The 27,108-nt window shown below is 48.9% G+C and overlaps 2 protein-coding genes across 9 annotated transcripts in view; both read left to right on the top strand.

Annotated features, from left to right (window-relative positions):
* Positions 1-21,290, top strand: part of LOC126495346 (paired immunoglobulin-like type 2 receptor alpha) — an 80,113-nt gene extending 58,823 nt beyond the window's left edge. For 2 of the 7 annotated variants that reach the window (XM_050132946.1, XM_050132947.1), the window contains exons 6-7: positions 20,794-20,825; positions 20,984-21,290. In XM_050132946.1, the coding sequence (XP_049988903.1) occupies positions 20,794-20,825; positions 20,984-21,109 (158 nt within the window). In that variant the 3' untranslated portion in view covers positions 21,110-21,290. Of the gene's footprint in view, positions 1-10,766; positions 10,901-11,210; positions 11,622-14,455; positions 14,657-15,215; positions 16,221-18,916; positions 18,948-20,793; positions 20,826-20,983 lie in introns of those variants that run through there. The other 5 variants (XM_050132943.1, XM_050132948.1, XM_050132949.1 and 2 more) reach the window with 4 other exon arrangements.
* On the top strand, positions 457-5,835 carry LOC126495349 (paired immunoglobulin-like type 2 receptor beta). Of its 2 annotated transcripts, none has more exons than XM_050132959.1 (5): positions 457-645; positions 952-1,338; positions 4,493-4,679; positions 4,928-5,032; positions 5,559-5,835. In XM_050132959.1, the coding sequence occupies exons 1-4, from the start codon at positions 558-560 to the stop codon at positions 5,025-5,027; spliced, it is 762 nt and encodes a 253-aa protein (XP_049988916.1). In that variant the 5' UTR covers positions 457-557; the 3' UTR covers positions 5,028-5,032; positions 5,559-5,835. The 2 variants fall into 2 exon arrangements, with proteins under 2 accessions (XP_049988916.1, XP_049988915.1); XM_050132958.1 differs by having other exon boundaries at positions 4,490-4,679.
* Positions 21,291-27,108: the final 5,818 nt, after the last annotated feature.

Below are 27,108 nucleotides of genomic sequence, written 5' to 3'. Positions count from 1 at the left end.
AGGTCTAAGAGCAGATGAAGGTGGGGCCACCATACATACTAGGGCTGGAGACTGAATGTGTTTCCTCATCGCCTCCTTTCTCATTATGTCTGAAGTGAGCAGAAACCAATCAGTTCTTCACCTATGATCATTAGAGAGAAAGACACAGACAACCAGCACGAGGGGAGACATAGTGAGAAACAGGCTGAGGGGAGGGCAGGAGTGGAGGAAATGGGAGCTGAGGAAACAGTGATTGCAGGCTGCACGGGGAATGGGAAAGACTGCATGAGACAGGAGGTCAGGGTGGAAGAGAGGAGAGCCCAGAGTGCAAAAAATGGGGGCTGGGCTCATGGGCACAGTCATCTCAGTGACCACAACGTCGGATATTCTGCAATAAGGGAAAGACGAAGCCAGAATGATAAAGAAAGTTGCTGGCCACGAGGAGGTGGAGATGGGGAGGAACTGCCCACACTCAGTCCTCCACATACGGCCCAGGATATGGAGATCATTTTTGTTCTGATTGTCTTCTGAATCCTGACCACCCCAGCAACGCTCCACAGGACCTGTTCTTTCTCCTGATGTCTCTGCTGGTCTCTCTTACTGGAGGGATTCCAGACATGGCCTGGCTCCTGCTTCTGCTGCTGCCAGCAGCATGCCTGCAAGCTGGTGAGTGGTGGGGACCTCACTACTGGGGACTTAACCACAGGAGGGGTGAGTGGGTCTGGGAAGAGTCGGCTGGCATGTGGGGAGGTGACTGCTCTAGGAGCCAGCCTGACCTCTGTGCCCCAAGAGAAAGCTCATCCTCAGAGTTGGTCCACCCAAACCTTTCCCCATCTTCCTGTACCATATGTAACAGTGGGACATAGGGACAGTCCTTTCCTGTGTCCCACACCTGCCTATGGATTCTCAGGAAACTCTGGGTTGTCATTTCCATCTTCGAACGTGGCTTCAGATTCTCCTCATCCTTCTCAGGGAACCCAGCAGGATACAACAGAGAAAGTATTTATGGACTTAATCAGCCAACACGCATCACTGGTGTCCTGGGCAGCTCCATCGAGATCCCCTTCTCCTTCTACTTCCCTGGGGAGTTGGCACCAGATCCACAGATGAGGATTCTCTGGAGATGGAAGCACTACCATGGGGAATTTATCTACAACCCTTCTTCGGGTTTCATCCATGAGCATTTCAAGGACCGGCTCATCCTGAACTGGACACAGCCTCAGACATTCGGAGTCCTCAGAATCCTGGGCTTGAAGGAGAAGGACCAGACAGTGTACTTCTGCCGAGTTCATCTGAAAATGACAAATTGCATAGAGGGTTTTCAGTCGATCGATGGGACCCAACTCACCGTCACTCCTGGTGAGCCACCCTGGCTCAGGCTTTGATGCCTCTGGCTTCCTTGTCCCCTAGTTGTTACCTCAGGCTCCACAATTCTGACCTTGGTTTCAAATTCCTTTTCCTTGGCTCTGACACAGGATCTTTCCACTCTGGTTGTGACAAGTCTTTGCTGTCTCCTCTGACCCTGTCTGTCATTCTCTGCTCAGATGGAACCCCAACTCACTCTAGATCTCAACATGAGTCCTTTCCTCTAGTTCACCCCCTTTCTGGCCCAACTAACACTACAGTTCAGGTCACTTTCCCCTTCCCCATGACTTTGAGGTGGATTGACTTTTCCAGGATGTAGCTGACTCACTTGGTCCTGTGTCAGGGCTCCAGTTAGTCCCTTATGGAGTATCTCCACACAGCTCCAATCTAAGCCCAGAACATGCAGTAGATGCCCACTGGATGTTCCTGGTGTCCTACAATGCCACTGTAAACTGACATCTGTCACCACAGTCCCCTATATCCTGTCCTTGCTCCGAATGAAAGACCCTACAGACCCCCCCCCCAAAAAAAAACCTGCAACTAGCCGGCTCTCATGAGAACATCCTGTTTGCTTGAGACCCTCAGGACCCTCTCAGGACCTGCAGCTAGCCACTTTCATGAGAACATCCCGGTCGCGTAGGAAAACAGGATGCCTATAGTCAGCACATGTGCCAAACTTAAAATATCAGCAGTTTACAAAAGAAACAATTCCCCCTATAAAGGACCCCAGCTTAACTGCTGTAACATCATTTTACAAGGCTCTTGACAAACAATTGTAAGTACAGAGTGAGGTCAGGGCCTCTGGCTGCAAAGCAGGATACATCTGTGCTGGGAAAGGAAAAACCACTTATGCCCCCTGCCTCATTCCAACCAGACCAATAACCATACATCTGCTTCTATAATCTGCGTTGGCCGCCCTCTTTCCTATAAAAAGACCTCCCCCCAGTCTGCAGGCGCGCAAGTCCTCTGAAAGACTTTGTCGCCCACAGGTACCTGTGTTTACCCAATAAACCTCTTGCTATTTGCATCCGTGTGGTCTCGGCCTGTTCCTTGGCTTCGGGGAGTCTCCCCTCGAGGGAAGTCCTTTTCGAGGGTCTTTCACCAAAAACATCCCTCACCTCTCCCTACCCACTCTCTGGTTCAGGAAATCAAGAGATAAGGCACCTCAGGAATGATTCTAACCCTTTTAGCTGCCGGGGTTTCCTGTCTTAAGTCTGAACCCCTGTAGCATAGGGAGGGCCCTTTTATTGTTCGCCAGCTTACATATTTTAGCAAGTTGATTTCTGCACCCCAACACCTCTCATCTAAGCTGCCCGAATCCTCAGATGAAAAACACTTGAGGTGTTCTGAGCACTGCTTCAACCAAATTTACATAGGCTTTGCACCTTCAGAAAATTCTCAGGCAAAGAGAGGACAGGGGACAAAATGTAGCAGATACAAAAGGCAGATTAAGGTGAGGTGCTAACACTATGGAGTCAAACCAGGTGTAAATCTGTGGGAATTCTCCCTACAACTCTGTTATAGGGTCTTCATTTCCAAGTCTTCTCTCCTCTTCCTTGCCCGCTTGCCCTCACCTCTCCCACACAACCCCAAGGGTCTTGGGGACTAATGCCCCCATTTTCATGATGTGGCTGCTCTGTCTTCTGATCCCTGCCTCTCCTCTGAAGCAGAAGTAACTGCAGACCCATGCACTGGGAACACTGAGTGGAACTCTATGTTACTGTTACCCCTGCACCCCTTTAAATGGCCCTGCAGGAGCTTGGAACTCTGTGTGCTTCCTTGTTATGTTCTTCTTTTCTTTTATATTGTGGTGTTTTGGTTTTTATTAGACAGGGTCTCACCATGTAGCGCTGGTTGTTCTGGAACTTACAGAAACCTGTTACTTCTGTCTCCCAAGTGCTGAGATAAAGGCCTGTGCCACCCATCCAGCAGTGGCTGTTGACTGGATTAAAGCCAACCTGTGAGAGGATGCCCACAGCACAGCTCTTGTGCAGTCTCTACGGCCGCCATGTTGACCTGATGTAATGTCTAACCACAGCTGCCAGGGCTCAGGGAAGGGAGAGAAAGGAGATGCTTCCTGGGTCTAGAGCAGTGATTCCCAACCCTCTTAATGGAGACACCTATTAATATAGTTCCTCAAGTTCTGGTGAACCCCCCCCCTTATTTTTATAGCTGCTTCATAACTATAATTTTGCTACTGTTATGAAATGTACTGTAAATATCTGATTGCATGTTATCACGTTATTCTACCACTGTGGGGGGAGCAAACCACAGGCTGGGAACTTTTGGTCTAGTGTTTCCAATAGATAAGTGTAGGAACTGACCTTAGTGGGGGATTGCAAAGCAGATGAATGTATGCTGCCCTGTACTGAGGTGGACAGCTAGGATCAAAATTATATATTTTCTGTTTTACATTTTGTGTATTTTGGGTGTGTGATCATGAGGGTCTGTTAATTCAGGTGTGAGTGTGTGTGTGTCCCTCTCTTGTGTGTATGTATGTAAATATGTACTCTTTGACAATTCTTCATATGCATTCAGAGGCTAGAAGAAAAATTCAGGAGCCGTTCCCTTACTTTTTGAGACAAGGTCACTCACTAGCTTCAAGTTTACCAAATAGACTAGGCTGGCTAACCAGTGAGCCCCAGGGACATGCCTGTCTCCCCTTCCTTTTACTGGGACACAACCCACTCAACTCTGTTTGGTGTGGAACTAAATATAGAGACAGGCTGGCTATAACTCACATAGATCTGCCTGCCTCTGCCTCTAGGGCTAAGATTAAAGGCCATGCCCAGCTCACCAGGCTCTTCAAATGGATTCTAGGGATCAAACTCGGGGTCTAAAGTTCCTGAGAGCAAACACGATACAGACTGAGACATCTGCTTGTTCCATGCATTTATGACCCAAACAACTGTATTACTATAGCTTGATTATCTGTGACTAAATGTAAATCTGAGGACACACAGCCAGGACAGGTGGAGGGTGTGCACTGAGCTTGCTCTCCTGGAGTCTCAGCCTTCAGCATGTGTTCCCCTCTGTGAACTTCTAACAGCTGCTCCCCATCCCACCTCCTACAGAGAAGAGATGTGACACTCACTCCATCCCTCCTCATCCAGGGAGGATCTGCTCACTCCCCATCTCTCCCCAGCAGTCAGCACCCCCATGCAGAGCCCCTCCATCGTCACCTCTGCAGTCACCACAGCTGGACTGGAGGACACAGAGGGCCAGAGGAATCCTTCACTTGTAAACCTGGAAGCCACGTTTGGGGTGATGGTGACCATGGCTGTGCTCATAACCCCCGTCTATGTCATGATGATCTTTCTCTTATATAAGCAAAGGTGAGTGGTCCAGGACAGGGCCTCACCTGTATTATCCCTCTGAGTTTTCTCAGTTGTGGGACATGGAGATAGGTATGTGTATTAGTCAGGGTTCTCTAGAGTAACGGAACTTATGGAATGTATTTATATATGTGTGTGCATATATATGTATATATGTATGTACATGTATATATGTATGTACATGTGTGTATACATGTATATATGAATTTATTGGAATGATTTATATGCTGTTGTCCAACAATGATTAGTTGTGAATGGGAAGACCAAGGAACCAGTAGCTGCTCCGTCCACGAGGCTGGGTGTCTCAGCTGCTCTACTGGGATCTCGAAGACAGAAATGAATGTGTGACAGAGGTGAGGGCAAGCAGGTGAAGGACACCTTTCCTTCTTCCATTGTCCTTACACCGACTTAAAACAGAAGGAGTGGCCCAGGTGAAAGGTGTGGATTCCTGCCTCATGGTCTGCATCAAACGCATGCTGTCTTCCTCCCTCAAGATTCAGATCACAAGTGTGCCCTCTGTGTCTGCATTATACTTCATTCCAGATACAGTCACTCCAGTTCACAGCCAAGAACAGCCAGCATAGGAAACATGTGCAGGGCAGAGAACAGAAAACAGAAGGACAGAAAGGAGGCTGAACCCACCCAGGACTGAATCTGCTCCTAATTCCTTAGAGTCCCAGCTGGAAATTAGAAGATCAAGTGCAGATGAACACAGCCTGCTCCTGAGGAATTCAAGGGGCCAAAAGAAAAGTGGGGATCAGAGAGATAGTTCAGTGGGAATAGGTGTCTGCAGCCGAGCCCAATGGCCTGAGTTCATTTTGGGGACACAAATTCTGCAAGTAGAATACTGACTATAGAAATCTGTCTTCTCCTCCTTAGGCACAAAACTGTCTGTTAGTCCCCAGCTGACAGAACTCCAGGGGCCAGCATCCCTCACCAGGGTGGTGAGTTTCCATCAAAGTAGGAATTGGTGGCCACACATCCTGCATCTCATCCCCTTCCCTAACCATGGCCTGGGAATCAGAGAGCAGGGCTGCAGGCCTGTGCTGTGATATACCCCGTCCATGGACAGGTGCAGAAGAGAACCCCACTTCTGCCATGTGTGCTCTGACTTCCTTTCCTAGGAATCCAGTGAATTTGTCAGGCTCTGGTCCTGAGATCCCAACTGTGCTGTTACCTATATGTCAATTTTTAATAAATGTCTTCCTCCAAGACATGATCTCATGTCTCTCTTAATGCAGCCCAACACACAGACATGAGACCTTACAGAACAGCAGATTGTGTCCAGGAGCAGGGACACTGAGAGAGGCAGCGACCATGGTCCACACTGAGAACCACTGCATGAGAACCCTGTTCCTCTCTCCTGTTCTCCCTGGACACTGACATCTCAGCCACACCCCAGACCGTTCCACACTCCTCCAGAGGGAACAGACCATGGCTTGACTGGTTGGCAGGTTGGGCTACATTCCCTCACAGGCCCATCTACAAGCACTTGCTTTCCTTATTTCCTGACATGTGGATGTTCTGACCTCTGGGGTCTCCCCTAGGACAAGACTTCCTTCCCAAGTCTAATCTGTCTTAACATTTGATAGTCAGAGGGTCAGCTTCTACCAAAGAGCATGCTGGGACATAAGGACAGCATCCACACTGACTAATAAGAATGGAATCCAGGCTGCTTTCACAGCCAGAAGAAGTGCATGGGCATTTGGCAGTGTGGCTGTAGTTGGCCCCCATATGCCCATAGGGAGTGGCACTATTAGGAGGCATAGTTTTTTTGGAGTGGGTGTGGCCTTGTTGGAGGAAGTGAGTCATTGAGGGGGTGGGTTTTAGGTCCTATGCCCATGATGCACTTTACCAGAGGTACTGTTGTCTTCATGTTACCTGTGGATTCAGACAGAGAAGTCTCAGCTCCTTTTCCAGCACCATGTCTGCCTGCACGCTGCCATGTCCACCATGAAGATAATGAACTAAACCTCTGAAACTGGAAGCTACCCCAAATTATTTCCTTTATAAGAGTTGCCATGCTCATGGTGTCTCTTGACAGCAATAGAAACCCTAAGACAGGCGTGCTGATTCAGATCCACCAATCACAGTCCTGCATAGATGCAGCTCTGATTCCATCAGTGAGAAGTCTTGAATGTGAATCTATCAGGGGCCTTTGCTGAGTCATTGGAAAACTGTCCCATCCCCATGGGAGTAGCTGAAGCTAGGAGGGGTGATGGAGAAGTCACCAAGGCTTCTCATGACTAAAGTAGAGTCTCCTGGGGCAGCTGTGACATGTCTGCTGTGGTGTAACTAGATCCAAGCCTCTGAGGCTGAACTCAGCAGCAGGTGTGGTCACAGTGATCTTGGCAGCTGGGGTGGTGTCTCCTCTGAGCATCCCTGTGGTGTTCACACAGCAAGATGCCATGATAACCATCTGTCTAGTCATCTAAAGCATGATTCATATCCTTCACTCAGGCAGCTGGGCACAGAGAAGGGACCTCATGGATGTTACTCCAGTGATCACGTGAATTGTCATGTAAGTTTCCCTTGTTCAAAATGGAGGAACATCAAAGGGGCCCACAGCAAAGGCTTACACAGAAACAACATTCTCAGTAACATTTAGGTCAAATTCCCTCAGGGTGAAGGAAACATGACTGTTTGAATTGGAGCAGACATGGGGTCTAACCAGACTACCAGTTTGGAGATTTTTGTTCCTAGTCAGAGCCAGTCAGGAACAAAAAGTACTAGAGGAATCTGGGCATAGTGGCACAAGCCTTTAATCCTAATGATTGACAGGTAGAAAGAGCAAGATTATGAATTGGAAGTTATTATTAGTACCTATAGAGTATGAAGCCAGGCTGGGATACATGAGACTCTGTCTTGAAATCAACAAAGCAAAGGTAACCGAAACTCCAGACAGTACAGAGAGGTCCTGGAGGCAGGTAATCCATTAGTTCACTTTGGATGGAGACAGAAAAGTTAAAGACATAGCCAGTTTTCCGTAAGATTCAATGAAATAAATTATGTGACTATTAATAGCTTCATTTAAGCAATACAGGCAGGTGAAGAGGAGATTGAGAGTTTCTCAGTTTCTGTGACCTCAAACCCAATGACATGTGAGTTCCTTCCTCTGCCTTGGCTATCTGCAGAATCTGGGAGACTTCATACAAGAGGAGTAGGTGACTAAATTGGTCACCCCACCACTCACTGGACTTTAGGACACAGTAGAGAATCTCTTCTGGGGGCTCCCCTCTACAAGGGTGCAGGGAGGTGCTCGTGCTGAGGTTGGAAGATGAAGATGATGATGTCATGCTAGGGGAGAAAAAAGGGTTCAGATGGGGGCGGGGCTACGATGCCACTGTAAAGTCCTAGTGCAGCCTGAGTGTCCTGTCTACACCACAGGTCATCATCTTCCACCCTCTCTCTAGCATCCCCTCAACTCTCTGAAGGACCAAGTCTGGCCAGATACTCTGGGTTCCTTCTGGGCTGCATTAGTTGTCCCTGGGGAAAAGAATTCAAGGAGTGGGAGAGTGGATGGTATGACAGATAGGTGGACAGATGGACAGTTTTCATCTATGAGTTGTCTGCTGGGGTGGGGCCAATCTGTCCTTCACTGCTATTTGAAGGAAGTTTCTGGAATTGGATTATTTACACAGAAACAGGAATGGTTGAGTCTATTCTCTGTTATCACTGTCAAGGGAAAACACAGCCGGGTATAAAATCAGGGTCTGAATGCTGGGGACACGATCAGGAATTGGAGTCTGAAGAGTCATAGAGGCTGACCTCAGGAGACCGTGTTTACTCAGGATGAGGACTGGGCAGACATGTGGGGCACATCAGCTATGGATGTCTCCCTGCATGACATGTCTGTGTCTGTATTCGGGTGCACATGTGTGCATGTGTGTGCTCATCTGTGTGGAGGCCAGAGGACAACATCAGGCGTGACTACTCGGGACACATTCACCTTGGATTTCTTTGTTTGGTTGGTTGTTTTGGTTTTTATGAAACAAAATCTATATAGCCATTGCCGGCCTTGAATGTGATAAATAGACCAGGACAGCCTCAAACTCACTAAGGTCCACTCGCATTTGCATTTGCCTCTGTCTCTGCCTCCCCAAGCTGGAATTAAAGGCATGCACCACCATGCCTAGCCCACTTTAAATTTAGTTCTTAAAATTACACTTATTTATTCTGTGGGTGCAGGGCACACTTGTGCTACACCCTGAGCAGCAGCCAGGTTCTAACACTGCAATCTGACACTCCCCACGGTCACATGTATGTAAAAGCCCCATGTGTGCACACCACAGCCCCAGGCTGCTCTTCCACAGAAAGTGCCCATCCCCTGTGAAAGCATCATGGCTGCAGGGCCCAGTCACTGCTATTGGGGGAAACTGGGTTCTCACTACAGGAAAATGATTACAGCCTGCTGGACAGAAATCATCCCACACCAAGGTCTCTATGGGGATTCAACTGAGTCCAGGACTTGAAATTAGAACAGAGTTCATGATTTGGGATTGAGGGGCCAGCAGGTGGCAGCAGTGAGGCTGAGCACAGGGACAGCTGATATCTTGAAGGACCAACAGTGTACAAAATGCTGGAGAACAGCAGCTGGTACATGGCAACGTCATCGGGCCCAGGCCTTCCTTGAGAGACTTAGCAATGGGGTGACCCTCACCCACACACCCTAGACAGTAGAGCAAGGCCAGATGAAACCTGGAGGTGAGTACATAGGATCAGGAGGCCCCTCTCACTCCTCACTGAGACTAAAGACAAGGTTCATCTGGAAGAGTGCTTACCTGCCCGGTGTGCTCAGTAGTCATCCTCGGCTACATAACAAGTTCAAGGCCCAGCCTGGGCTACATGAGACCTCATCCAATAAGGGTGGACTTTCTGACAGACATGATAGGCCCAGTCCCCTTTCCCGACTGATGGACTGTTTGAGCCTAAATCATCCCAAAGGTTGTGAGCTCAGTGTCTCCAGTGATGGATAGATACAGAAGTGCGTCCATGTGCAGCTGGGAGTGTGGCCATGAGAGCTGGTGCCTGTATCAGAGGACCGTGGGGACTGTGAGGAAGGCAGAGAAAGCAGACATGACAAAGGGCAGCTGCATAGTCACCTGAGGGAGCATGGAGAAGGCAGTCAGTGCCAGGAGATCTAAGGGAATGGGAAGTCGCCTCTGCAAACGTCACTCAGGGAGAATGATGCCCAGTAGCAGATCCATGGCCTTGACAGGAGTTCAGAGGCTGCACCGAGCAGGCAGCCGGAGGTCAGTGTGGACTGGAGGAATACAAGAACTCAATGGGACTGAAGTCCAGTTACCTGTCCTGGTCCAGTCATGTGACATATGCCAGGCCTTCTCTGATCCTTGGTTTCTGCTTCTGAGTGTGTGTTAAGGATGGTGGGAGGCAGAAAGGCTCATTCAGAAGCTAGAGTAGCGTGAGAGTCACTGTCGAGGTCAGGGGGACAATCACCCAGGAATCTCAGGGAAGGAACAGACTCGGCAGCAGCAAGCAGTCAGGGTGAGAGTGTCCATGGAGCATTGCTTTTCCTGGGGTGCTGTGAAGAGTCCCTGAAAGGGAACAAGAGGGCAAAGAGCAGATGAAGGTGGGGTCACCATTCTAGGGCTGGGGACTGAATGTGTTTCCTCATCGCCTCCTTCCTCGTTGTGTCTGAAGTGAGCAGAAACCAATCAGTTCTTCACCTATGATCATTAGAGAGAAAGACACAGACAACCAGCACGAGGGGAGACATAGTGAGAAACAGTCTGAGGGGAGGGCAGGAGTGGAGGAAATCAGAAGCTGAGGAAACAGTGATTGCAGGCTGCATAGGGAATGGGAAAGACTGCATGAGACAGGAGGTCAGGGTGGAAGAGAGGAGAGCCCGGCATGCAGAGGTCAAGGCTGCATCTTCCAGCCAAAATAGGAGCTAGGCTCAAGGACACAGTCACCTTCTCAGTGACCACAAACGCGGCTCTTCTGCAACATGGGAAAGAAGAAGCCAGAGTGGTAAAGGAAGTTGCTGGCCATGAGGAGGTGGAGATGGGGAGGTCCTGCCCTCACTCAATCCTCCACATACAGCTCAGGGGATGAGATCATTTCTGCTCTGATTTTCTCCTGACTCCTGACCACCCGCAGGGACCCTCTAGAGGATCTGTTCTCCCTCCTGATGTCTCTGCTGGTCTCACTTCCTGGAGGGATCCTGCTTCTGCTGCTGCCAGCAGCCTGCCTGCAAGCTGGTGAGTGGTGGGAACCTCAGTAGTGGAGATCTAACCACAGGAGTGGGGAGTGGAGCTGGGAAGAGTGGGCTGTTGCGTGGACAGGTGACTGCTAGAGGAACCAGCCTGTCCTCTGAGCCACAAGAGAGAGCTCATGTTCAGAGTGAGTCCTGCTCAACTCCTCCTGTCCATCCTGTCCCCTACTGGACAGTGGGACATGGGGAAAGTCCTTCCCTGAGTCCTACTCCTGCCTGTGGTGAAGACTCAGGAAGCTCTGGGTTGTCCTTTCCACCCACTGCAGTGGTTTCAGATTCTTCCCCCAACCTTCCAGGGAACTCAGCAGGCACCAACAGAAAAAGATCCTTTGGTGTCAACCAACCAGCACGCCTCTCTGGTGTCCAGGGCGGCTCCATTGAGATTCCCTTCTCCTTCTACTTCTCCTGGGAGTTGGCGAAGGATCCACAGATGAGGATTCTCTGGAGATGGAAGAACTTCCATGGGGAATTTATCTACAACTCTTCCTCGGGTTACATACATAAGCATTTCAAGGACCGGCTCCTCCTGAACTGGACACAGCCTCAGACATCCGGAGTCCTCAGAATCCTGGGCTTGAAGGAGAAGGACCAGACGGTGTACTTCTGCCGAGTTTTTATGAATGTGGAAAACGAAGACAAAAAAACGGAGATTTTTCAGTCGATCGGAGGGACCCACCTCACCATCACTCAAGAAGAGCACATCCCAGGTCAGGCTTTGGTGGCCCTGGCTTCCTTGTACCATAGATGTCATTAGTGATCTTATATGTCTGATCCTTCCCACAGATTCCTCTTGTGTGTTCTGTCCCTTCCCCAGAGCTCTGCCAATATCCTCCTTCCTCTTCCCCACAACCATCCACAAGCCTTAGCTGCTCTCTCTGAGTTGCTCCCTCACTGTGCCCTCAGATCCCACCCCACTCCCAGGCCTCAGCTCTTCCCAGATGCCCAGTCTCCTGTTCTTTTCTCCAAACTACACTACTGCCTTGATCACCCCTGCCCATGTTGCCAGAAATCCATGTGTGTTTGGCCTCTCCAGGATGGAGCAACCTCCACTTGGTGCTGTGTTTGGGTCTCTGTGAGTTCCTGATTTACACAATATCTAGTGCCGTCCACAGAGAGTGCCTTCGTGTCCCCATGTATACCTCTCCTCCTCCGGATCCCCTTACTTCACCTGTCTCTAAGACACAGCCCTCACCTCTCCTGCCCCGGTTTCTTTATCCCCTCCCTCAGTTCCCTCTTCTCCCTCACGTTCTCACCATGATCAGGTCTTCTGGTCGCTTCACCTCCTCTGTGGCAGCTGTGACTTCAGCTTCCACCCAGAGTGCACTCAGGCCCAGCCTAGTCACAGTGTGGGCATTGCCCCTGCCACCTGTCACCACTGCTGGGCACTCTCATGGTCATTATACAGAGAGAGACATGGAGACCATCAGAATTCAACCCCTGCCCCAGGTCATGCTGGTGACCAACAGACCCCCACAAGGACCCTTTACCTCCAAGCGTCTGTCAACTATGGATACATGGCCTCTGCTGGAGCTCACTCTATTGTTTGCTTCCTTCTATCTTGATTTCATGGGCCATGTATATATGATGTAAGCATACATGTATGTGTGTACACACATATGTGTGTATGTCTGTCTGTGTGTGTGTGTGTGTGTATGTGTGTGTGTATGCCCCTTTTGTGTTTGGGAAGGCCAGATGGTGGCACTGGGAATCCTCCGACTTTATTCCCTTGAGTCAGGGTCTCTCACTGAACCTGGAGCTCACTGTTCTGGGCTAGGCTGAAGGGCTACGGAGCTGCATTGATCCTCCTGTCCCCATCTCCTATGGTGTTGAGGTTACAGGTGACCACATGGCCTGTCGTACAAGGAAAGTGTGTGATATCTCAGGAAGGAACACCTAAGGTAGAAACCTGGAAGCAGGAACTGAAACAGAAGCCATGGAGGAGGGCTGCTTACTGGGTCTGCTCAGCCTGCTTTAATTACAGCGTCCAGGACCACCAGCCCAGACATGGCACCACCCACAGTGAGCTGGACCCTCCCACATCAATCAAATCAAGAAAATGTCCTGCAGATGTGCCTATGGGCAATCTGATGGAGGCATTTTCTCAGCTGAGGTCTCATTCCCAGATAACTACAGCTTTGTCAAATTGACACAATAACTAACCAGAGCACAGGGCAAGTGCTTTCTGGACTGAGCCATCTCCTCAGCTGCTGACCTTCCTTTTCTCCTCTCAGGACTGCACTTTCTTAGTGACTCTAGCCTTATCCATGACAGTGGCCAATGAGACTCCTTCTCTCTCAGTCATTACTCAGCCCGACATTTCCAACAACTTCTGTTTTTGTTTTGTTCTTTTGAAACACTCTGGGAAAGAACGTGGTATATAAGTATAGATATAGACATGTTTGCCTACACTCCCTGTTAAGATTAGGGCAACAAACGAAATTCTTTATATAAAAAATTTCTGGAACTGAATACTAATGATGGCTGCTCCACAAAATGGATGTGCTGTGTTGATGGAAGTCGCCATTTGTAAAAGGGGCAGCGGGCTGTTTCCCGCCCAGCTCCCACAGGCTAGCTTTATACCCAAAATAACAACACACAAATTGTTATCAGTCGTTGTGATCCTGGTGTTGTGGGTCTTTCTCTGGGTTGCAGTTAATTATTTCTCCTGCTGCCCTTGAGAGTCCTGAACTAAAGTCATCAGTGAACCGAGGTGAAGGTGAGCATAGGAGTTAAGAATCTTTTATGTGGGGTAAAAACAGGGCAGCAGCTTGCGCAGGTGATGCTCTATGCCTGGACCCTAAGCCCTGACCAAATGCCTGCTGATAAAGATAATTGCAGGAAGGCAGATCTCTGCGCTTACCTAGGAGAGAAAACAAGGCCTGGCACTGGGAAACTGTTCTGAACTAGGGAATTAACTCCCAAACATGTAACAGGAGGGAAGCCAGCTACAGTGAAAAATCTACAGCAAAGGACAGACACTTTATTCACAAAGCAATAATGGCAAAAGCCTTGCCTTTGGGTTTAGCCTTTAGCGGACCCCTTGGTTCTGATAAGTCTCTCCTGAGAAGAAGACTGGGCAATTACTCTATGATGTCACAGCTTCCAGCGCTCAGCTTGACCAGATTGGAGGACAAACAAGGAGGTCCAGTGACAACCCCCCAACTCCACATTTGGGATTTGACCCATCCTGACCTGAGGTTTAGGCCTAAATAGAAGACAAGACATAAGCACAGCTAAGCAGTCCCAGTTCCGGTGTGGCCCCGCCCACAGTGAGCCATCATCCTCTGTCTCCAGTCTCTCCGGCAAGGTGATCTGAGGAGTTGTCAGAACTGTGTGAACTCTCTTTCTGGGAGATCAGTTCTTTACTGGCTGGCTCCAAGCTTTGCCTTTTCCTTCTCCCAACTTGAGACTCCTTGGGTGTCTCCAGTTCCTTGGAGTCCATTGCTTCAGTATCTGACAGCAAAGAGTGCGGCAGAGGCATCTCTAGAATCTTCACTCCTACTGGGGAAATTCCATGCTGACTTACTTTATCTCTTCCCAGCCCCCAGGACCACCGCTCCAAGCCCCACCACTGCAACTTCTGCACGCACCAAAAATACCCTCACGTCCACAGAAGGTCAGATGAGCAGAGAAAAAAAGACCCTGGATCTGGGAACCAGAGTTGGGGTGGCAGTGGCTGCTGCTGTGCTCCTGGCTGGGGTTTTGGGATTGATGGTGTTCCTCAGGTGGAAGAGGAGGAAAGGTAAGTGTCCAGACTGCATCCCCATCACACTTCCCGCGTGTTTCCACAGGACAGTCTGCCCCAGAGTCATCGAAGGGGATTGTTGACAGCTCAGATCCTAGGGCTCAGGTGATGGCTCAGTCAGTAAAGTCCTTGCCTCACAAGCTTGAGGATCCGTCACCACAATCCTTGTAGTCCCAGTGCTGAGCAGAGGGACAAGATCATCCCCGAGGCTGACAACTAGTCACACTAGCCTAATTGTTGGGCTTTGGGTCCCAGTGAGAGGCCCTGTCTTTAAAAACAGCAAGGTGGACAGCTTTTGAGGAGCTAAGGGTAGATTCCTGTCTCCCCAGGGCAGACCCTGATGGCCTCCTCTTGAGTCCAGAGTCAGGCTCTGAGGCTTCTGCTTAGAGTAGCTGGGGTCTTTTGTTGCTGTTGTTTCAGTTTGGTTGACTGCAGGCCTGCACTGCTAACCCCACTGAGAATCTGCTTTAAGCCGGTTCCCCAAGTGAGGCCTCTGAGGGTTCAGTTTGTGAACCTCACAGTCCAGTCACATCTCAGTTCTTCTCTGTTGACACAGCCATTTCGTCATCAGAGGAGAAAGGGCCTGCCCAGGAGGAAGCCAAGGGAGGGGTAAGCAGAAGGGACTGGAAGTCGCCTCAGCTCAGCTGTATTGATTGCTCCACTTCCCAAAGTCTGGCTCGAAACTGGAGGATCCTAAGTAGATGAACATCCAGGTTCCCAGTAACTGTGGGTGATGGGGGAGGCTTCCCAAGGGCTGAATGTTCATTTTAGAAGGAGCTATGGTGTTGACAGACATGGTCAGAGGAGAGACAGGTGGTGAGAGAAGCTCTCAGAGGAAGAAAAATTACATAGAATGTCAAAGAATAAATAATTTCAGCCAGAGCCAGTGAGGTGGCTCAGGAGGTCAAGACACTGGAAATGCTAGAACACACAGGACACAAGGAAATAACTGAGTCTTGTATGTTGTCCTCTGACACACACATACCACAGCCTGTGCACACTCACACACATGGTGAATAAATAAATATAACACAATTAAGAATAAAAACAATGACAGCCACTGTGGTCCACACCTCAGTCTGTGCACCTGGGGCAGGGGCAGGAGGATCTTGACTTCATGAAAATTTATCTCAACCCCTCCCTCTCCTGTCAATAGAATAGTCCAGAAATTTCTAGGAATCATGTAGGACACACTCTGGCCTTCCAGGAAAGAAATACCATTTCAGGAACTCTTGAGTAGTGTGGTGCTGGCAGAGGAGGCAGGAGATGACAGGGGGAACCTTGTAAGTCAGGTCACCGAGTGTCTAATAACAGAGGCAAAGGGATGGGCAAAGGGAGACCAGCTTCTGGAACAGGAGCAGCAGAAGAGAAGAGAGAGGCAGAGAGAGAGTTACAGAGGGAGACAGAGAGCAGGGCAGAGGAGCAGAAAGAGAGAGAGAAAGGAAGAGACGGGAGGTGGGCAAGGCCCACTTTTTAAATGGGAACTTAGCAAATGCACACAGGAGGTGCTGTTAGTGGTTGCACTGAGAACATATCCTCTCTGAACCTCAGGGGCCAGTACAGATGCCTGAATTATAACAGTGATGTTGTTGAATGACAGGGGAAGTGGGTGAGTAGGAAACATCTCATTCTGAAAATGGAAAAATTAATTAAGATGTCTATATTAGGTGGTTAGAGAGATGGCTCAGTGGTTAAGAGCACTGGATACTGTTGGGGGAAGAGTTGCTTCTTCATCCCGACTGCCCAGTCATGAAATAACCACTCAGAAAACCATATTATTTTCAATAATGTTTGGCCTATAGCTTAAGCATATTTATGGCAAAACTCATATCCTAAACTAACCCATCTCTATTATTCTTTATATCGCTGCGTGGTTGTGGCTTACTAGCTAAAGTTCCCAGCATCTGCCTCAGGTGGAGGATCTGTGGCTTCTCCTTGACTCTGCCCTTCTTTCTCCCAGCAGTCAGTCCAGTCCTCCCTGCCTAGCTCTGCTCCGCCCCTCCCTGCTCTGCTATAGGCTCAAAGCAGTTTCTTTATTCACAGTAATCACAGCATACAGAGGGAAATCCCACATCACCTCCCCTTTTCTGTTTAAATAAAAGTAAGGCTTTAACTTTAACATAATAAAATAACATAACAAAACAGGTATCAAGCAAGAATTGCAGTTACAATATTTATATCTATTTTATCTTTTATCATAATTAAGGAAGACTAAAACTATAACCATTTATTCTTCAACTCAATCAAAGAGTTCAGAAGGTTACAATATTATCTAAGTAAGCAGGAAGTACATTGTAAGCAACTTCCAAAACTCTAGAATTGACATAGACATCTCACTGCTTGGACCATCACCCAAAGTTCTTCTGTACCATTGGAGCATCCATCTTTAGTCTACAGGCCCATAGTAACCAGCACACCCTTTTACAAAGCAAGAAATTTCAAAGAGAGTTCCTCCTATGCTGGCAGTTTGCCCATCACATTTGTGTGTGTGTGTGTGTGTGTGTGTGTGTGTGTGTGTGTCCTGCAGAATGTCTACCAGACTCATTCATGATGCAGGAACCCTGAAGGATTGTCTCACCTTTAGGCAAGGTTAGCAGTCATTTCTCTATGGGTCCTGCATGTCCAGTTTATAAAGCAGTCCAGGCAAGAGAAGTTTCTTGCCAAATGGTCAACCAACTCCATAAGGAGCCTCTTCGATGCCCATTATCCTCTTGAAGTAGCTTGGTGCTGCTAGGAGCAGATGTGTCTCACTGTCATGAAAAGTCTTAAAACATATTAAATGCCATATTCTGAAGGTCTCTGAAAGATCTGAAGAATATCCATCTAACTGAAATATATCTCTATACATCTACAAAATCTAAATAACATGACTACAAGCTTGACTATTATAGATGATTATCTATTAACCTATATTTCATAATTATACATTACATTTTGATTGTACATTACATTTTGAAATGAACTACACAATCACAATACCTTAGTCAAGAGAAGAAATATATATATATGTGTGTGTGTAACACAATTTATCTTAAATATGTATCAATAAACTAAGATCCATAGTAATGCAAATCTCTATAGCAGGATACTCTTGCAGAGGGCCGAGGTTTGATTCCCAGCACCCACACGATGGCTCACAGGCTCCTGTAACTCCTGTTCTGGGGGAATCTGACGCCCTCCTTGATTGCCACAGGGATCAGGCACACTCGTGGCAAACGGACACACAAGCAGGCAGACATTCATACAATAAAAATAATTAAAGATTTTTTAAAAAGATGTATACACAACAAAAATTGAATTCAATATAATTCCCATGTAAATGACAATGACAGTTTTGCAAAAACAGTTTATCTTCTCCAGTTCAGAAGCCTTCAAAGACAGAACAAGACAAAATGAGATAAACAACAACAGAGATGAAATGACCGATAATGGAGCACTCCACTGCCTGATCCCAGAGTTTATTCAAAGTTGCAATAGGAGGCTGGAGGGATGGCTCAGCAGTGAAGAGCAGTGGCTGCTCTTGCAGAGAACCTGAGTTCTGCTCCCAGCACCCACACCAGGCAGTTTACAAAGCTGAGCTCCAGCTCCAGGCCTACCGGAAGCTCTCTCTTGAATCCACAGCATCTGCTCTCATGTGCATTACCCCAAAAGAGACGCACAAAATTTTAAAATTCTAGAAAAAATACAGTAGGTAAATCAATATAAAATAAATTACAAAGAAAAAAGGCTAGAGTAGCCCTCCAAGGGTAAAAAGTTTCAGTGTTCACTGGGAACCAGATGATGGAGGGAACCAACTCCTGCAAGATGCCCTCCACCTCCGCACAAACTGTGACACAGCCCCTGCCACATAATAAATAAGTGACAATAAAAAGCTATAGTCATTAAAACAGCACAGTGTGCACCAGGACACATAGACCAGTAGAGTAAAATACAATCCAGGAGGAGGCGGTTCCTAAGGACACAAAAAGGAAGAGAGGAGAACACAGAGTAGACAAGCAGGTGCTGGGTCAGGGGGAACTCAAGGATGGTGAAGGAACAAAGGAGACAGATGGGGTGGGGTCTGGACCTGACAGGGATTTGGGGAAGGGGTTGCTGTGTGGGACAAAAGCCCAGCAGAGGTAGTCCAGGCTCTTCTCTGGCTGTCTGGGGCGGTCTCTTTGCTCCCCTGTCCTCTGAAGGAGCTGAACATAGAGGACAGCTGAGGGGCAGATGGACGATCAGCATGGATGTCACACTGACACTGTCTCTTCCCCACAGGCCAGAGGACTAAAGCCGAAACCCCAGCCAGGTGAGCGCCATCCTGTCCTCTGCAGGAGCAGCCAGTGCTCTTGCCCACTGAGCCATCTCTCCAGCCCCTTCAAATGGCATTAGAAGAGCAATGGAGAACCGCACACAGGGCTCTGCACCTCTCCCCACCCCTGACTCATCCTGTCTCTTCCTCCATGTCCTCCATGACACCATGTTCTTCAGGGCCACCAGCTTCACACACTGACAGGGGGTGCAGCAGAGTCTCAGGGAGTCTCCTTCCAGAACAGCCCCCACCCCAGGCCTCATGGGGTCTTTCTCCTTCTCTCCTTCCATTTCCTAGGCTTCCTTCTCTGTGGCTCTGGCTCCTCTCAGCCTTTAACATCTGCCTGGATTCCACCAGCTCTCCCATCTTTCCCTTTCTTCCCTCTGTCTTTATGGTCAGTGAGCCCCGCTCCCCAGGAATCCTTTGTTCTAGGTCTTCCACATCTTTTGCCCTTTTCTCTTCACCTCCCAACCTCTCTGCCCTTCTCTCCTGTCTTTTCTATTTCTTACTGCACATGGCCTGCTCTGAGCCTTCTACATTTTTTCTGAGAAAGGGTCTCAGATTGGCCTGGCTGGCCTGAACTCCTCCTATCTCCACTTTCTGAGCACTGAGAATACAAGCATGCACTATATACATACTTACATACATACATACATATATACACACACACATACATACATACATATATATATACACAGACACATACATGTGACCATGTGTTTAGAAGGCAGATATCAATGGTGTGTTTTCCTCAGCTGCTGTCCTTTCCATGTAGGATTCCTGCATGTATGTTGTGTTTGTGTGTGTACTTGTGCATGTATGTGGAGGTCAGAGGTCTATGTTGTGACTCTCCTCAGTTTCTCTAACCTTTACTTAATATTTATTTTGAGACCTTTATAGTAAGGTCTCTCACTAACTGAAGATCATCAGTTTGGCTGGCCTGCCCAGACAACAGCTTCAGGGATCCACCCATCTCCACCCCTCCCTCCAGGCACATTGTACCCAGAGCATTTTGTTGTTGGTTTGGTTTGGTTTGGTTTTTTGAGACAGGGTTTCTCTGTGTAAACATACCTGGCTGTCCTGGAACTCACAGAGTAGACCAGGCTGGCCTCAAACTCACAGAGTTCCACATGTCTCTGCTTCCTGAGTGCTGGGCTTAAAGGCGTGTGACATCACTGCATGGCTGTGCCCAGCATAGTTTACATGGGTCCTTGGGGATCTAAATTTGGGTCTTCATGATTGAGAAGCAGGCCCTTTGCTAACTGAACCATCTCTCCAGCCTCCACTTCATCTTCTGAGACAGGGTCTTTCACTGAATCTAGAGCTCATCAGTTAGTCCAAGATGGCCTGTGAACTCCAGGGACTTCTCTGCCTGTCTCTGCTTCTCCACCATCCAGCTTTATGTGGGTGTTGGGGTCTGAAGTCAGGATGTCATGTTTATGGGACAAGCACGTTACTAACTGGGCCATCTCTCCAGCCCAGCACCTAATGTCTTAATTCTTTCTTGTCCAGCCTCTAATCTGTTGCCCATCTTGTTCTCATGTAGGGAATTCATTGAAAACATTGAGAAATGTGAGCAAGTTGAGCTCTAAGGTAAATTCTGCCAGTTTCCTGTTCCACACTTGGCTCTGCCTTCTTCTCCCAAGACCCCGCACTTACACAAGCATTCCCTCCGTGTTTTCACCTGTCCCTCCCTTACCCTGTCCCTCCCTCACCCTGTCCCTCCCTCACCCTGTCCCTCCCATGTAACCAAGGTCCTCACCTCATGCTTGGAACTCCCAGCCATCTGTCTCCCTTCCTGTCATACACCTTGACTTCCAAACTCTGTGTTCCTTTTCTCTAGGACGACATATGGACCCCAATGAGAACCCCAAGGTAAGCAATTCCGACTCAGGTCTGAAGGAGTTAAGGGGTGTTGATGGAGGCAGAAGGTTGGAGGTCAGAGGTCGGGGGGGACACCCAGGCTGCAGGTGCTGCTTTATGGAGCCTTAGCTGCACTGCTGCTATCTAATGCCCTGTCCCCACCCCCGCAGGACAACAACATCGTGTATGCCTCCATTGCCTTCTCAAGCCCAACCTCCCCAGGAACACCAGACTGCTCGCCTGTCCATGAGAACCCCCAGGAAGAGACTGTATACTCCACCGTAAAGACCAAATGAGCGGGTCTGGGTGACCATCTCAGAGTCACCTTTGCTTCTAGTAGAAAGACTCTCAGCTTCCTCTGATACCCACAGAGTCAGACGCTCACAGGACACAGATACCCATGGCCAGGACAGAAACTCACACGTCAGAAACTCAGAGAAACTGAGACTCCCAGTTTCCTGTTCTAACTTCCTAGGCCTCTTTCATACAAATAAAAAGATCCACAGAATTTGCCTAAATGAATCTAATTAAGGGTCACTAGTGTGACCCGTAACTTCTGGCCCTATGAGAACCCCTCCTCTATCATTTTTTCTAGTGGCCCAAGGCAGGGGATGCTCGAAATGGTGGCAGCTGTTCACACGATGTGGATGTGCAGCCATCTTGTGGACAACATGGTGTATCCTTGTTGGAGTAGGTGTGGCCTTGGTGGAGTAGGTGAGGCCTTGTTGGAGTAGGAACAAAAGAAAAGTGGGGAGCAGAAAGACAGCTCAGTAGGAAAAGGGAGCCTGCAGCCTGGCCCAGGAACCTGGGGTTGATTCATGGGGTCTCAAAAGGAGAAAGAAAACAGACCATGGAAACGTGTCCTCTCCCTCTCACAGACGCCTGTAGACAGGCACCTGACACTGTCTATGAGTTCCCAGCAAACAGACTCCAGGTGCCAGGCCTCTCACCTGTGAGGTGAGGTTACATCAAAGTAGGGAGGTTGCTGGCCACACCTCCAGCATCCTGTCCCTTCCCTGCCTCCTGCCTGGGAATCAGAGAGCATGGCTGCAGGCCTATGCAGTGAAAATACCCTGTTATTAGAAGGGTACGAGAAGAGAACCCCACTGCTGCCACGTGGGCTCTGATTTCCTCTCCTCTGAACTCAGGGCGTCTTGTCTGTCTCTGGGCCTGAAGACCCATTGTGGTGTTTTTTGGCTATGGAAGTAAAAACAATTTTCAACATATGTGTTACTCCCAGAAAGCCAATTGTTTTCTCTTGACACCTACCTGTGAGGTCTCTTATGCATCAGAATGAGAGACTGTGTCAAGGAGCAGGGACCATGGTCCACACTGAGAACCCCTGCCTGAGAATTCTGGTTCCTCTCCCTTACTCCCTAGACACTGACAAGTTAGTCACAAACACACACACAGAGAGACACACCGACCCCTCCATGTTCCTCCTCAGGGGACAGACCATGGCTTGCTTGGGTCCCATGCTGGGCTTCCTTTCCTCACAGGCCCAACTACAAGGCCCCACTTCCCTTATTTCCTGACATGTTGATATTCTGACCTGTGGGGTCTCCCCCAGGACAAGACTTCCTTCCCAAGTCCAGTAAGTCTTAACATTTGATAGTCAGTGGGTCACCTTCTACCAAAGAGCATGCTGGGACATAAGGACAGCATCCACACTGACTGATAAGGATGAAATCCAGGCTGCTTTCACAGCCAGAGGTGGTGCATGGGCATTTCGCAGTGTGGCTGTAGTTGGCCCCCATATGCCCATAGGGAGTGGCACTATTAGGAGGCACAGCTTTGTTGGAGTGGGTGTGGCCTTGTTGGAGGAAGTGTGTCATTGTGGGGGTGGGCTCTCAAGTCACCTATGCTCAGTCTATGCTCAGAGTAGATGCAGTTCACTTCCTGCTCCCTGTGGATTCAGATGGAGAAGTCTCAGCTCCTCTTCCAGCACCATGTCTGCCTGCACGCTGCCATGTCCACCATGAAGATAATGAACTAAACCTCAGAAACTAGAAGACACCCCAAATTAATTATTTCCTTCATAGGAGCTGCCATGCTCATAGTGTCTCTGGACAGCAATAAAAACCATAAAAAGGCATGCACGATTCAGATCCACCAATCAAAGTCCTGCATAGATGCAGCTCTTATTCCATCAGTGACAAGTCTCAAATGTGTATCAATCAGAGGCCTTTGCTGAGTCATTGGAAAACTGTCCCATCCCCATGGGAGTAGCCTCAGATAGAGGGGTGATGGAGATGCCACCAAGGCTTCTCATGACTAAAGTAGAGTCCCCTGGGGCAGCTGTGAGATGTCTGCTGTGGTGTAACTGGATCCAAGCCTCTGAGACTGAACTCAGCAGCAGGTGTGGTCACAGTGATCTTGGCAGCTGGGGTGGTGTCTCCTCTGAGCATCCCTGAGGTGTTCACACAGGCAGGCTGCCATGGTGAGAGTCTGCCTAATCATCTAAGGAACAGTTCATTCATAGTCTTCTCATCCAGGTAGCTGGGCACAGAGAAGGGGCATCATGGATGTTACTCCAATGACCATGTGAATTGATATGTTAGTTTCCCTTGTTCAAAACAGAGGAATAGGGCTGGAGAAATGGCTCAGAGGTTAAGGGCACTGACTGCTCTTCCTGAGGTCCTGAGTTCAATTCCCAGCAACCACATGGTGGCTCACAACCATCTGTAATGAGATCTGGTGCCCTCTCTGGCGAGTAGGCATATATGAAGACAGAACACTGTATACATAATAAATAAAAATATTTAAAAAAAAAAACAGAGGAATAACAAAGGGGCCCACGACAAAGTCTTACACAGAACCAGCATTCTCAACATTTAGGCCAAACTCCCTTAAGGTGAAGGGAACATGACTGTTCTAATGGGAGCAGGCAAGGGGTCTAGCAGGGCTACCAGTGATTAGAATTCGTGTTCCCCAGCCAGAGCCAGTCAGTAACAAAAGAGGAATCTGGGAATGGTGGCAAAAGCCTTTAATCCCAATGATTGACAGGTAGAGAGAGCAAGATTAGGAATTGGAAGCTATCATTAGTACCTATAGAATCTGAAGCCAGCCTGTACTACATGAGACTCTGTCTTAAAACCAATGAACCGAAGCTAACCAAAACTCCAAACAGCAGAGAGAGGTCATGGAGTTCACAGTTCACTTTGGTTTGAGACAAGAACTTGAAGACCCAATCAATTTTCCGTTCCATTCACTAAAATAATTTTTGTGACTATTAAGAGTCTCATTAAGCAATACAGGAAGTTGAAGAAGAGATTGAGAGTTTCTCAGTTTCTGTGACCTCAAACTCAGTGACTTGTGAGTTCCTTCCTCTGCCTTGGCTATCTGCAGAATCTGGGAGACTTCATACAAGAGGAGTATGGGCTAAATTGGTCACCCCACCACTCACTGGACTTTAGGACACAGTAGAGAGTCTCTTCTGGGGGCTCCCCCTCTACAAGGGTGCAGGGAGGTGCTCGTGCTGAGGTGGGAGATGAAGATGATGACGTCATGCTAGGGAGAAAGTAGGGTTCAGATGGGGGCGGGGCAACGGTGCTACTGTAAAGTCCTAGTGCAGCCTGAGTGTCCTGCCTACACCACAGGTCATCATCTTCCACCCTCTCTCAAGCATCCCCTCAACTCTCTCGGGACCCAGTCTGGATGTCTCCTTGCATGATATGTCTGAGTCTGTATTCAGGTACATATGTGTGCAAGCGTGTGCTCCCTATGTGGAGGCCAGCGGACAACCTCAGGCGTTACTACTCAGGACACATTCCATCTTTGATTTCTCTGCTTGTTTTGGACTTTTTGATCGACTAATGACCTGGAACTGGATATATAGACTAGTACAGCCTCAAACTCACTGATATCCACTCATGTTTGCCTCTGACTCTGCCTCTGTCTCCCCGAAGCTGGACTTAAAGATATGGACTACCATGTCTAGCCCCCTTTAAGTTTTAACTTTTAAAATTACACATATTTATTCTGCGAGTGAAGGACACACGTGTTCTATAGCTTAAACAGCAGCCAGGTTCTAATACTGCATTCTGACACTCCCTATGGTCACATGTGCGCAAAAGCCCCATGTGTGCACACTACAGACCCAGGCTACTCTTCCACAGAAAGTGCCCGTCCTCTGTGAAAGTGTCATGGCTACAGGGTCCAGTTGCTGCTGTAGGGGAAACATGGTTCTCACTGCAGGAGACTGATTACAGCATCCTGGACAGAAGTCATCCCACAGCAGGGTCCCTATGGGAATCTACTGAGTCCAGGACTTGAAACAACAGAGCCCGGGACTTGGGATTGAGGGACCAGCAGGTGGCAGCAGTGAGGCTGAACTCAAGGGGAAGCTGGGCTCCTGAAGAACCAATCAGAGCTTGTTGTGTAAAACTGCTGGAGACCAGCAGCTGAAGTGATGCACCCTCATGGGACCCAGACCCTCCTTGGGAGACTTAGCCATCAAGTGACCTTCACCTACAAACCCTAGACTGTAGGGCAAGGCCAGATGAACTTGGAAGTGAGCACTCATGACCAAGGGGGCCTCTTCTCAGAGCCACTAAGGCTAAGGATAATGCTCAGCTGGTGGAGGGCTTACCTACCTGGCATGCACAGAATCACAGGTTCTATCTCCAGCAGAGGACAAAGGGGCATGATGGGGCACCCCTGTCACCCAGAACATGGGAGGACAGGGAGGAGGTTCTATAGGAATTCAAATTATACTTGGTTTTATAACAATTACAAGACTCAGCCTGGGCTGCATGAGACCCCATCCAATGGGGGGGCGGGACTTTCTGACAGGTACAATAGGCCCAGTCCCCTCTCCTGACTGATGGTCCATTTGGGGCTAAATCATCCGAAAGGTTCTGTGCTCTGCATGTCCAAGGACCGGATGGATGGACACAGAATGACCATGAGAGCTTGGGTCAAGGGATCAGAGGACCATGGGGACTGTGAGGAAGGCAGAGGAAGCAGATATAACAGAGGACAGCTGCATAGTTGTTGAAGGAGCGGCAGGGCTGCGTCCCCGGCACCCGGCCGCCCGCATGGCTAGCTTATGCCCGAAATAATTACACGGAAACTGTATTCTTTTAAACACTGCCTGGCCTGTTATCTGTAGCCTCTTACTGGCTACCTCTTACATATTAATCTAACCCATTTCTAATAATCTGTGTAGCCCACGAGGTGGCTTACCAGAGAAGATCTTAACCTGCGTCTGTCTGGAGTGGGAGAACCATGGCGACTCCTCGACTAAGCTTCTTTCTCCCAGCATTCTGTTCTGTTTATTCTACCCACCTAAGGGTTGGCCTATCAAGGGGCCTAGGCAGCTTCTTTATTAATAAGAAATCACTCCCACATCACATAGTCACCTGAGGGGAGCATGGAGAAGGCAGTCAGTGCCAGGAGATCTAAGGGAATGGGAAGTCACCGCTATCCACGTCACTCAGGGAGAATGATGTCACTTCCTCTCATACAATCATTTCTTCCTGCCCTTCAAGGAGCTGAGAGCATCTTGCATGGGGAAGGATGGGATGACCTCCTACAGAACCAGCCCTTTGTCCGCCACAGCCACTGCCCCCACATCTCACGACTGCTTTAATCATGGACCAGCTGTGTCGAGTCTCAGAGATGTCCCAGGCGATGTCATGAGGGAAATATTGCTGCTCTGAGCCTTCTCTTCCCACTGCATCCAAAGAGGCTCTAGAACAGACAGAGCTAGAAGGCATCACTCAAGTGTTCTGTGGGAACAGCCTCCCTGGAGCCCAGCAGCAGATCCGTGTTCTGTGAGCGGAGTTCAGAGACTGCACCGAGCAGGCAGCCGGAAGTCAGTGTGGAGTGGAGGAATACAAGAACTCGATGGGACTGAAGTCCAGTCACCTGCTGTGTGGCAGTCATGTGACATATGCCAGGGCTTCTCTGACCCTTGGTTTCTTCCTCTGAGTGTGTGTTAAGGGTGGTAGGCGGCAAAGAGGCTCCTACAGAAACTGGAGTAGCTCTGGAGTCACTGTCAAGGTGAGGAAGACAAGTCTATAACTTACCCAAAAGCACAGGACTATTCCAGACTCGGTGGCAGCAAGCAGCCAGGGCGAGAGTGTCCACTGGGCCTTAGTTTTCCATGGGCACTGTGAGGAGTCCCTGACAGGCAGCAAGAGTGCAAAGAGCAGACGATGGTGGGGCACCAAGCTAGGGCTGGGACTGAATGTGTTTCCTCATCACCTCCTTCCTTGCTGTGTCTGGTGAGCAGAAAATTATCAATCCCTTAACAGTGGTTGAGAGAGGGAGAGAGAGAGAGAGAGAGAGA

Source organism: Alexandromys fortis, unplaced genomic scaffold, assembly GCF_014885135.2.
Source record: "Alexandromys fortis isolate MF-2015 unplaced genomic scaffold, M_Fortis_MF-2015_v1.1 scaffold_484, whole genome shotgun sequence".
NCBI classification, from domain to species: domain Eukaryota; kingdom Metazoa; phylum Chordata; class Mammalia; order Rodentia; family Cricetidae; genus Alexandromys; species Alexandromys fortis.
The sequence above is the reverse complement of the archived record's forward strand: the minus strand, read 5'-3'. Positions and strand labels throughout refer to the sequence as shown.